This window comes from Aquarana catesbeiana, linkage group LG11 (assembly GCF_042186555.1).
Source record: "Aquarana catesbeiana isolate 2022-GZ linkage group LG11, ASM4218655v1, whole genome shotgun sequence".
Classification (NCBI taxonomy): domain Eukaryota; kingdom Metazoa; phylum Chordata; class Amphibia; order Anura; family Ranidae; genus Aquarana; species Aquarana catesbeiana.
In genome coordinates, this window is record NC_133334.1 from 26,908,835 (window position 1) to 26,921,343 (window position 12,509).

A 12,509-nucleotide genomic window follows, 5' to 3' on the forward strand; every position below is an offset into this window, starting at 1 on the left:
CGGGAAGGAGTGTGATTTTGTGTACGTTCCTGCATTGCACAAATGTGAAGCAAGCCTTATGTGTTACATGTACATGTGGCAGACTGATCCCAGCCAGATTTTCCCGGCACACCCTGTACGCCATCTGTACTATTCCTAAATTTCATCCAGCAAACAAAATAAAAAGTTGCGATCCGTCTCCTGTGGACCTCGGCTGGGATTTCCCCCCACTTACTGGATTAGGACTTTCCTCCTTTGAGGTTGTCAGGTCGTAAAGTCCAATTTTTTCAGCCGGGAAATTCCCCTATTGACAAATAATGGACAGAACGTGCGCGGTGCCCACCATACCCAGCAGCACAAGGGAAAAAAATGTACGGAAATTCCACCCGCAAGACAAAAAAAAAAAAGGAAAAATTACAGCCCTCCCCACCCCACCATCTCCCAAATAAATAAGAGGAGGAGGACATATCCCAAGACAGGAGCAGAGGACACATTTCCAATCTAGGTGAGCTTCTACACCATTATTATACTTACTACAAATTTACTAACACATGTCTGATGTTCTTCTCAGTAAACGTGCCAATTTTATTAATTTTTTTAACTCAGTTTTATGCATTTTTGCGAATATATATATATATACACACACACTTTATATATATATATATATATATATATATATATATATATATTTATGTATTATTTTATTTTTTTGTATTTTATATATATTTTTTATAGGATTAGATATCTAGATAGCTAGATAGATAGCTAGCTAGATAGATAGATAGATAGATAGATAGATAGATAGATAGATAGATAGATAGATAGATAGATAGATAGATAGAGAGTTTACATGAATTAAAAAGGCATTTCCATCAGCTGATTCTGACTATCCATAATTAAAAATTAATAGAAACTTTATTTCCTTTTTATTCTTTTTTTTGTTTTCTTTATACATTTATTTTCAACAGTGGACAGAGTGAAGTATTAAAACCCCCTCCCAGGTTATTCCCTCTATGTCCTACTGAGGAGAATTCCCACCCAATGCTGGGACCAGGCAAGAATGCCAACACCCCCCCCAATCTCTGAGTTTATAATTCAGTTCTGCAAAAACTAAAATAACAAAATTTTTAGCTATGCCATGTTATTTCTGTTATTTTTTAGCACCTCGATGTCTTCCACCCCCGCTCCCCAGCTGCATATTTTTGGGTTAATTAGATTTAGGATTTAGAAAACAGAAAAGTGATGGCAGAGTAATCCATCGGAGTCTGCCTTTTTCTTTTTTTTAAAGTGTATACATCTTTTAATCTTGTATGTTTTTCCATTCGAGAAGTATAGGCAAAGCTCGTTTGGCTGTACTTCCCCTGTGGATCACAGGAGTGCCATTCATTCTGTACTTCCGTGACCCATTTTCAGCGGACAGTAGAGCTGCACGATTCTGGCCAAAATGAGAATCACGATTTCTTTTTGCTTAGAATATAAAGATCACGATTATCACAGCGTAAAATCTTTCACATTATACAAAAACAATTGGGCTAACTTTACTGGTTAGTTTTTGGTTTTTTTTTTTAATTCATTTAAGTGTAAATTTTTCCCCAAAAATTGCATTTGAATGACTGCTGCGCAAATACAGTGTGACATAAAATATTGCAACAATCGCCATTTTATTCTCTAGGGTCTTTACTAAAAAAAAAATATAATAATATGTTTGGGGGTTATTAGTAATTTTCTAGCAAAAAAAAAAAGATTTTAACTTAAAACCAACAAAATGTCAGAAAAAGGATTAGTGAAGGCTTCATGCACACGAGACAACGGTGCAAACTCTGCTGAACACATGTTTTTAAAAGCTGAAACCGACGTTTAGAAACGCACGCTTTGCCGCATTTGCATGCCGCGTTTAGCCGCGTTTGTGTCTAGAAGCATCTGCAGAGCAGAGAATGACATTTTGTGACCCAACTTTGGGGCCCCGTATCTCGGGGCCACTTTTGGTGTGCTAACATAGTGGAACGAACACTACAACATATCCAAATTTGGGGTTCCTAGCACCAAGTGGCCCCGAGATACGTGGCCCCAAAGTCGGGTCGCAAAATGTCATTCTCTGCTGCAGAAAAGTGCTTGACATTTTGTGACCCGAATTTGGGGCCCTGTATCTCGGGGCCACTTGGTGCTAGGAACCCCAAATTTGGATATGTTGTAGTGCCAGGTCCACTGTGTTTGCATACCAAATTTGTGGTTCCTAGCTCTAAGTGGCCTCAAGATATGGGGCCCCAAATTCGGGTCACAAAATGTCATTCTCTGCTGCAATTTACCAACAGATTTCTGTGTTTTCTGGAGTTTAGCCACGTTTGGCGTCTGAAACGTGGAAAACTTTTGCGTCTGAACCCATTTTTTTGCTTCGTGAAAAACAAGGTTAAACACAACTGCTTAAAAACACCAAAAAACGAGACTGTGTACATGGACACATAGGATAACATTGAATGGGTTCAGGGGCAGTTGAAAAAAGTGTCCAACTGCCTCTGAACACGCGTTTAACAGCGTCTCGTGTGCATGAGGCCTTAGTGGTTAAACTTCCCTCATTTGCACACCAAAGTGTATTCCTTTGATCTAAAGGACAAATTGTTACAAAGTTCCACTACTAAAGAATGTTGTGATTCTTGGCAGACTGCCCGTTTTTTTTCCTTTCTTCAGCAGAGCAGAGAGAATTCTCTGCATAGAAAGAATCGGGAAATTCTTTGTCAAGATCGCAAGGGGGGGGGAGGAGACTATAACAATTCTTAACGATTAATCGTGCAGCTCTAGCGGACAGCAGGCTGACGTCACAGAGCCGGTCCAGGCTCAGGCAAGATCGCGTCAAGAAAATCGGGATCCTCCCATGTGCCTGGACAGGCACCCAGCTCAGCCTCTTAGCAAGCCACTGAGAGCCTGAGCCGGCCCCTTCCACAGCCCAGCACTCCGGTGAGCGAGGGGGAGGGGCCGAGCAGAGAGCCGGTGACTGACAAGATTTATTCAATTTCTTCTTTAGTAATAAAGAGAGGCCACCAATCATCACAAAATATACCACTGCTTCTCAGTATGTCAACTCACTTCACTTTGGAAGGGGGGGGTAATCCCATGCAAAGATCTCTAGTCTCCATATTGTACAGGGCTATCATATACGAACTATGCCCACATTCCACTTTTGCTTCCTCCGGCTGTTCTTTTACATTGACTGTCCCCCAAAGAGCTGTGCTATTCAGTGGTCCCCAACCTTTTTGGCACCAGGGACTGGTTTCATGAAAGAAAATTTCACCAAGGACCGGCGGGGATTGGGGCAGTCGGTGGCCGATTTGTCGGGGCAATGGCTGGTGTTGAAGGTTCAATCATCACGGCACCAACCATGGTTGATATTATGTCAGGATGATTGAAGCACATTATTTATATTATTACATTGCAATATAAAATAAAAAATAGTTCAACTCATAATTCAGAATCTGTGGGAGCCCTGAGTGTGTCACTTGCCACCTTTGCCTGCAACCAGATGCAGCAAGACACTTGCCACAAGATGCGGTGAGGCGCTGGTGGCAAGCGTCTCGCTGCATCTGGTGGCAAGCGTCTCTCTGCATCTGGTGGCAAGCGTCTCGCTGCATCTGGTGGCAAGCGTCTCGCTGCATCTGGTGGCAAGCGTCTCGCTGCATCTGGTGGCAAGCGTCTCGCTGCATTTGGTGGCAAGCGTCTCGCTGCATCTGGTGGCAAGCGTCTCGCTGAATCTGGTGGCAAGCGTCTCGCTGCATCTGGTGGCAAGCGTCTCGCTGCATCTGGTGGCAAGCGTCTCGCTGCATCTGGTGGCAAGCGACGGTGGCAAGTGATATGCTGCATCTGGTTGCAGGCGACAGTGGCAAGTGACACGCCGCATCTGGTGGCAAGCGTCTCGCTGCATCTGGTGGCAAGTGTCTCACTGCATCTGGTGGCAAGTGTCTCGCTGCATCTGGTGGCAAGCGTCTCGCTGCATCTGGTGGCAAGCGTCTCGCTGCATCTGGTGGCAAGCGTCTCGCTGCATCTGGTGGCAAGCGTCTCGCTGCATCTGGTTGCAGGCGACGGTGGCAAGTGATATGCTGCATCTGGTTGCAGGCGACAGTGGCAAGTGACACGCCGCATCTGGTGGCAAGCATCTCGCCGCGACACTTGCCACCAGATGCGGCTAGACACTTGCCAATAGCATGTCACCAGCGTTTTTGCACCCGAGCGTGTAAAACCAGCACATGCGCAGTTTAGGGCGGAACAAGGGCGGGCTGAGAGAGATGATGTCATCTCTCTGCTCGCTCGCCACACCTCTTATGGAGCAGCCTTCGCGGGCCGGCTGTAAAGGCAGATCAGCGGTAATGCAAGGCGAGCGCGGGGGGGCGGGGGAGATGATGGCATCTCTCTGCTCACCAGCTGCACCTCTTACAGTGCAGCCTTCTAAGCCCAGCTGCAAAGAGGTCAAAGACCAGGACCGGTCCACAGGCCGAGGAGTTGGGGACCCCCATCGTCCATGATAGTCCCGTCCAATATGGAGATTAGGGATCTTTGCATGGGATTATCCCGTATCCAAAGTGGAAAGTGAAGTGAGTTGACATACTGAGAAGCAGTGGTATAGTTAGTGATGTTTGGTGGCATCTCTTTATCCCTGAAGAGATTGTTTAAAATAAATCTCGAAACGCGTTGGGTATATACGATGCCCTAAAAACAAGCAACTTGCGGAACATCAAAGCTCCACAACTCATGTGATTTGGGGGAGTATCACCTCAATCTGTATACGTTCACCATGTTTCTTAAGCCAACTATGGCTGTTTGTGGTCTTTTTAAAAAGAAGAGAACTTTGTCATTTTAAATGATTTTGTACTAAAGACAAATATTTTAAACAAATTATTTTTTTGTTTTTGTTTGGTTGCCTGCAAAATCCCAAAGTGGTAAAAAGGTATAAAGTTGAATATATAAAATTTGGTGTTTCTAAGAAAAATGCTGGGATTCTTTTTTACATTTATCTGACAAATTAAAAAAAAAAAAAAAAATCATCACCCTGGACAGAAAGTGGTTAATAAACCCAAATTCATATTTTTTGCCTGGACCGCCAATTTAACTGAACGTTAAATTTTTTTCTTTTATTTGTCACTCTGCAGATTGAAGAACCTCACGGAATCCTAATGAAGGCTTTGATCATCTTGTTGCTGGTTGGTCTGGCTGTAGCTCAGGAGCAGTTTCAATATATGAGAGACCCGCCAGAATTTGATGACGCCGCCCTAGGTAAGTTAGCGCATTGTCATAGTACATACGAACGAGGGAGAGCAAGAGAGAGTGAGAGCGCGAGATCCAGAGAGAGAGAGAGAGAGAGCGCGAGGTCCAGAGAGAGAGAGAGCGCGAGGTCCAGAGAGAGAGAGAGAGAGCGCGAGGTCCAGAGAGAGAGAGAGAGCGCGAGGTCCAGAGAGAGAGAGAGAGAGCGCGAGGTCCAGAGAGAGAGAGAGAGCGCGAGGTCCAGAGAGAGAGAGAGCGCGAGGTCCAGAGAGAGAGAGAGCGCGAGGTCCAGAGAGAGAGAGAGCGCGAGGTCCAGAGAGAGCGCGAGGTCCAGAGAGAGAGAGAGAGCACGAGGTCCAGAGAGAGAGAGAGAGAGCGCGAGGTCCAGAAAGAGAGAGAGGCGCGAGGTCCAGAGAGAGAGAGAGAGCGCAAGGTCCAGAGAGAGAGAGAGAGAGAGCGCGAGGTCCAGAGAGAGAGAGAGAGCGCGAGGTCCAGAGAGAGAGAGAGAGCGCGAGGTCCAGAGAGAGCGCGAGGTCCAGAGAGAGAGAGAGCGCGAGGTCCAGAGAGAGAGAGAGAGCGCGAGGTCCAGAGAGAGAGAGAGAGAGAGAGAGAGAGCGCGAGGTCCAGAGAGAGAGAGAGAGAGAGAGCGCGAGGTCCAGAGAGAGAGAGAGAGAGAGAGAGCGCGAGGTCCAGAGAGAGAGAGCGCGCGAGGTCCAGAGAGAGAGAGCGCGCGAGGTCCAGAGAGAGAGAGAGAGAGCGCGCGAGGTCCAGAGAGAGAGAGAGCGCGCGAGGTCCAGAGAGAGAGAGAGCGCGAGGTCCAGAGAGAGAGAGAGAGCGCGAGGTCCAGAGAGAGAGAGAGCGCGAGGTCCAGAGAGAGAGAGAGAGCGCGAGGTCCAGAGAGAGAGAGAGAGCGCGAGGTCCAGAGAGAGAGAGCGCGAGGTCCAGAGAGAGAGAGAGAGCGCGAGGTCCAGAGAGAGAGAGAGCGCGAGGTCCAGAGAGAGAGAGAGAGCGCGAGGTCCAGAGAGAGAGAGAGAGCGCGAGGTCCAGAGAGAGAGAGAGAGCGCGCGAGGTCCAGAGAGAGAGAGAGCGCGAAGTCCAGAGAGAGAGAGAGCGCGAGATCCAGAGAGAGAGAGAGAGCGCGAGGTCCAGAGAGAGAGAGAGAGCGCGAGGTCCAGAGAGAGAGAGCGCGAGATCCAGAGAGAGCGAGCAATACTGGGGTTAAACTGGAGAGTGCAGAATCTGGTGCAGGTCTGCATGGTAGCCAATCAGCTTCTAACTTCATCTTCTTCAATTAAGCTTCGACAATAAAACCTGGAAGCTGATTGGTTTCTATGCAGAGCTGCACCAGATTTCACACTCTCCAGTTCTCGTAAATCAATCCCACAGTGCTAAATACTTATTAGAAATGTTGCACTGTCACTATTGGTTACAGTTTTAGAGGTGCAGCTTGTTAAAGTGACATTAAAGTCTTTTTTGTCTAAAAGAACATGCATGTTATACTTACCTGCTCCGTTTGGTGGTTTTGCACAGAGCGGCCCCGATCCTCCTCTGTAATATCAATGTGATACCTCATGACGTGTATCATGTGTATAAACAACTTGAACTTCAATTGCGTCGAAAAAACAGAACAGTTATTTAGAAAGATGCTGGAGTATCGATTTGTGTCTTTTCCCCACTGTAGTAGTTATTAATTTGGAACCACTAATCAATAGGAGTAGCCTATCTATAAATATTTCAGAACACAGCTAAATTATCAGGGCTCTGAAAAGTAATCTGCATTCAGTTTGCTTTTCAGAGGTGTTTGAGCCCTTCAGCGGCAGCTGTCAGTTCTTACCAGCAGTGAGCCGCGGTGCGATGCACGCTTCAGTGCAGCACACGGTTTAGTTTTTTTTTTTTTACGAACTTTATTTGAAGTGTCACAAAGTGACACTTCGTTTTTTGTCTCCACACAGCAGTGCGTTGCAGGGCGGCGAGTTCCTGTGCATGGAGTTGACATGCTACACGTCTGTGGCTCACGGCTGCAATGCAGTGTGAGGCAAGAGGCACTATGTTTTCATTACATACCTTATTTTAGACACCATGGTGTCATCATTGGGTCTTCTCTATGCAATGCAGGAAGATCATGGCTGGTGGGAGGGGCCAGCAGCCTTAGTCCGTAGGGTTCAATCTTGAGTTGGCCCACCCTTTGCAGCTATAACAGCTTCAACTCTTCTGGGAAGGCTGTCCACAAGGTTTAGGAGTGTGTCTATGGCGATGTTTGACCATTCTTCCAGAAGAGCATTTGTGAGGTCAGGCACTGATGTTTTATGAGAAGGCCTGGCTCACAGTCTCCACTCTAATTCATCCCAAAGGTGTTCTATCGGGTTGAGGTCAGTCAAGTTCCTCCACGTCTTTATGGACCTTGCTTTGTGCACTGGTCCAAATCATTTGGTGGAAGGGGGGATTATTGTGGGGAGTTGTTTTTCAGGGGTTGGGCTTGGCCCAAGTTCCTCCACCCCAAACTCGCTCATCCATGTCTTTATGGACGTTGCTTTGTGCACTGGTGAGCAGTCATGTTGGAACAGGAAGGGGCCGTCCCCAAACCGTTCCCACAAAGTTGGGAGCATGAAACTGTCCAAAATGTCTTGGTATGATGACGCCTTAAGAGTTCCCTTCACTGGAACTAAGGGGCCAAGCCCAACCCCTGAAAACAACAACCCCCACACCATAATCCCCCCTCCACCAAATGATTTGGACCAGTGCATAAAGCAAGGTCCATAAAGACATGGATGAGCGAGTTTGGGGTGGAGGAACTTGACTGGTCTGCACAGAGTCTTGACCTCAACCCGATAGAACCCCTTTGAGATGAATTAGAGAGGAGACTGCGAGCCAGGCCTTTTCATCCACATTAGTGCCTGACCTCACAAATGCACTTCTGGAAGAATGGTCAAACATTCCTATAGACACACTCCTAAACCTTGTGGACAGTCTTCCCAGAAGAGTTGAAGCTCTTATAGCTGCAAAGGGTGGGCCAACTCAATATTGAACCCTACGGACTAAGACTGGGATGAGTGTAAAGGCTGGTGTCCCGATACTTTTGACAATGTAGTGTAGATTCCTATAAACATCACAGCCTCAGTACTCATCTCCAGAGCCCTCAGGCCTGTTGTCAGCAGAATATAAGACTCATTTCAGTTCTCCTGTGTGTTTCAGGGTCCCATGACATGGCCAGAGCCTACAGGCATATGAGACGCGCAGACCAGTATTTCCACGCTCGGGGGAAAAACGATGCTGCCAGGGTTATAAGGTAAGAGAGCAGTTATAGGAGGCCGAGGAGAGGCCGACGGTGGAGGAAATGTGCAGAGTGTGCAAAAATATCTTCACCAACCACCCGAGTACCAGCCTGTAATACCCCTTCATTACCCAGACACAGCTTTCAGTGCTGTGATAGTTTGACTGACAATTAGAGATGCACCAATACCATTTTTTTTTTTTTACGAGTACCGATACTTTTTTTTTTTTTTTTTTGGCGCTTTTTTTCAATGTGAAATGTGTAAATATATGTTAAAGGTGTAAAAATATCAATGAACAGAGCAAACAAAAACAAGTTTTAATTATTAATAGTTTATAAAATAAATGGAGGAGAATAAAGAGTTAATAAAGTCTGATTAGAGAAATTTAAGGGGTAAACAGAGGAACATTTTTTTTTTTTTATTAAAACATTTTTTTTTTACTTGACAGGTTGCTTTAACCACTTGGTACCCCCGGGCCATTACTGTCACTTTGCTTCTACATGTAAAAATCTACTTTTTTGTTTGCTAGAAAATTACTTAGAACCTCCAAAACACACACATTATAATATAAATATATATATATATATATACACACATACATACACATATACACACATACACACATATATATTTTGCTAGAAAATTACTTAGAACCCCCAAACATTATATTTATACACCCTAGAGAATAAAATGGCGGTCATTGCAATACTTTGTGTGTATATTTATTTTTAATGTATGTATGTGTAAAAATATATAGTTTTTTTCATATACATACACACATTGTGTGTGTGTGTGTATGTGTATATATATATATATATATATATATATATATATATATATATATATATATATACACACATACACACATATATACACATACACACATATATACACATACACACAAAGTATTGCAACGACCGCCATTTTATTCTCTAGGGTGTTCGAAAAAATATATATAATGTTTGGGGGTTCTAAGTAATTTTCTAGCAAAAAAATGGTTTTTAAACTTGTAAACAACACATCTCAAAAAGAGGCCCGGTCCTTAAGCAGTTAAAATTGAACATCTAAACAGTCCGTCAGATTTCTGAATCCTGTATTTCACTATATAAGTTCCGTTTAATGTTAAAAATAAGTGGGAAATGCAAAACTCCGGTGGGTGTAACAAGATGTCCGCTTGCCGCCTTCTCACTGTATCCTTACTGTAGAGCAGTGTGGGGTGTAGCAAGATGGTGGCGACGGAACATTACTTCCGTTACAAATTGTGACGGGTCGCCAAATCTGACGAAAACACAGGCTCGGGCAGATGTAAATACTGCCAGTTTTTTTTTCCTGGAAAGCAGAGATTTTTTTTTTTCTCCATGTCATTCCATGCTTTCCAGGTCAGAGGAGATGTGTGGGGTCTGACCCCAGATGTCTAAAGAGGACCGGTCATCCTTATTTCTATTACAAGGGGTGTTTACATTTCTTGTAATAGGAATAAAAAGTGATCAAAAAGAAAATAAAAAGGGACAGTGTAGAAAATAAATAAATAAATAATAATAGAAAAAAATTAAAAGCTCCCCCGTCCCCTCATGCTCACATACGAAGGTTGCGCCCGCATATGTAAACGGCGTTCGTACTACACATGTGAGGTATCGCCGCAAACATTATGGCGAGAGCATAATTCTAGCACAAGACCTCCTCTGTAACTTTAAGCTGGTGACCTAAATTTTAAAGCGTCCTCTAATGGATGTTTTTAAGTACCGAAGTTTGTCGCCATTCCACGAGCGTGCGCAATTTTAAAGCGTGACATGTTAAGTATTTATTTACTCAGCATAATGTCATCTTTCACATTATACAACAAAAATTGGCCTAACTTTAGGGTTTGGGGTTTTTTCCCCTCATTCATGAGAGTGTATTTTTTGATCCCATCAACACAATACAAGTGTACTTTTATTTTTTTGGGGGGGGGGTTGTGCCCCTTTGTGGGCGCCAGTGGGGGGGGGGAGATTGTGCCCCTTTGTGGGTGCCAGGGGGGGTGGATTGTGCCCCTTTGTGGGCACCAGGGGGGGGATTGTGCCCCTTTGTGGGCACCAGTGGGGGGGGGGGATTGTGCCCCTTTGGGGGGCGCCAGTGGGGGGGAGGGGATTGTGCCCCTTTGGGGGGCGCCAGTGGGGGGGAGGGGATTGTGCCCCTTTGTGGGCGCCAGTGGGGGGAGGGGATTGTGCCCCTTTGTGGGCGCCAGTGGGGGGGAGGGGATTGTGCCCCTTTGTGGGTGCCAGTGGGGGGGAGGGGATTGTGCCCCTTTGTGGGTGCCAGTGGGGGGGAGGGGATTGTGCCCCTTTGTGGGTGCCAGTGGGAGGGGGGGGATTGTGCCCCTTTGTGGGTGCCAGTGGGAGGGGGGGATTGTGCCCCTTTGTGGGTGCCAGTGGGAGGGGGGGGATTGTGCCCCTTTGTGGGCGCCAGAGGATGAAATATTGTCCCAAGGGCCAGATAAAAGCAATTAAAAGGGCCACATCCGGCCCCTGGGCCACAGTTTAGAGACTACTGGCTTAGGACATCAGACAGGTCCATCAGTCAATGATCTGAAATCCATTGATTAACCCCTCCCCCCCGGTGTGTGCTGACTCTGGTCTCCATCTTTCTCTAGAGATAGAAGAGAAGCCGTCCAGATGCGAGGCAGCGGCAGAGGAGCAGAGGACAGCCGGGTGGACCAGCAAGCCAATCACTTGATGAGGAACAGAGGTGATTTCAATCGCTACAGACCTGCGGGGCTACCCATCTGACATCACAACTACGAGAACAATCAATAACCAATCAATGGACAGGAAACGCTGCTGAACCCACAAGACCAGGAATGGTGCAAAATGTTACATTGTACAAATATTATCCAGAATTATAGAAACATTTCATATCTGCATATAAATAATAAATATTTACATATCATCAATGCCAGGCTCATTCTTCCATGTTATTACCTATTCCAGGTCTGGGGCCCGATCACACCAATGCATTAGGAAACACATGTGCGCTTTCCTCAACATGCATTATGCGCTTTTAGCACATTGTTAATAGGTTGCACAAAAATAATGCAAAGCAAGACACATCTTACACAAGCGTTCTTCCTGCAGGAACATGGGGGAGATGAACGTGTGACTTGAAAAACGCACTAATTAAGGGTTCATTAGTGTTGCAATCCCCATGTGCGGTTCTCTATGCACGTTTACATGCATTTGTGGTGCATTTTTTTTTTCATTAGCTCAGGACAATAATGGTGGGGGGGGGGGGGGGGGGGGAGCTCAGGACAATAATAATGGTGGGGGAGAGTTCAGGATAATAATAGTGGGGGGGGAGAGCTCAGGATAATAATGGTGGGGGGGAGAGCTCAGGATAATAATGGTGGGGGGGAGAGCTCAGGATAATAATGGTGGGGGGGGAGAGCTCAGGATAATGGTGGGGGGGAGAGCTCAGGATAATAATGGTGGGGGGGGGAGAGCTCAGGATAATAATGGTGGGGGGGAGAGCTCAGGATAATAATAGTGGGGGGGGGAGAGCTCAGGATAATAATGGTGGGGGGGGAGAGCTCAGGATAATAATGGTGGGGGGGAGCTCAGGATAATAATGGTGGGGGGGAGAGCTCAGGATAATAATGGTGGAGGGGAGCTCAGAATAATAATGGTGGGGGGGGGGAGCTCAGGATAATAATGGTGGGGGGGAGAGCTCAGGATAATAATGGTGGGGGGGAGAGCTCAGGATAATAATGGTGGGGGGGAGAGCTCAGGATAATAATGGTGGGGGGAGAGCTCAGGATAATAATGGTGGGGGGGAGAGCTCAGGATAATAATGGTGGGGGGGAGCTCAGGATAATAATGGTGGGGAGGAGAGCTCAGGATAATAATGGTGGGGGGGAGAGCTCAGGATAATAATGGTGGGGGGGGAGAGCTCTGGATAATAATGGTGGGGGGGGAGAGCTCAGGATAATAATGGTGGGGGGGAGAGCTCAGGATAATAATGGTGGGGGGGGAGAGCTCA

At 46.1% G+C, this 12,509-nt stretch overlaps 1 protein-coding gene across 1 annotated transcript; it reads left to right on the plus strand.

Moving 5' to 3' along the window:
- The first annotated feature begins 359 nt into the window (after positions 1 to 359).
- On the plus strand, positions 360 to 11,427 carry LOC141111903 (serum amyloid A protein-like). The gene is made up of 4 exons (XM_073604114.1): positions 360 to 484; positions 5,115 to 5,238; positions 8,419 to 8,512; positions 11,128 to 11,427. The coding sequence occupies exons 2-4, from the start codon at positions 5,139 to 5,141 to the stop codon at positions 11,261 to 11,263; spliced, it is 330 nt and encodes a 109-aa protein (XP_073460215.1). The 5' UTR covers positions 360 to 484; positions 5,115 to 5,138; the 3' UTR covers positions 11,264 to 11,427.
- Positions 11,428 to 12,509: the final 1,082 nt, after the last annotated feature.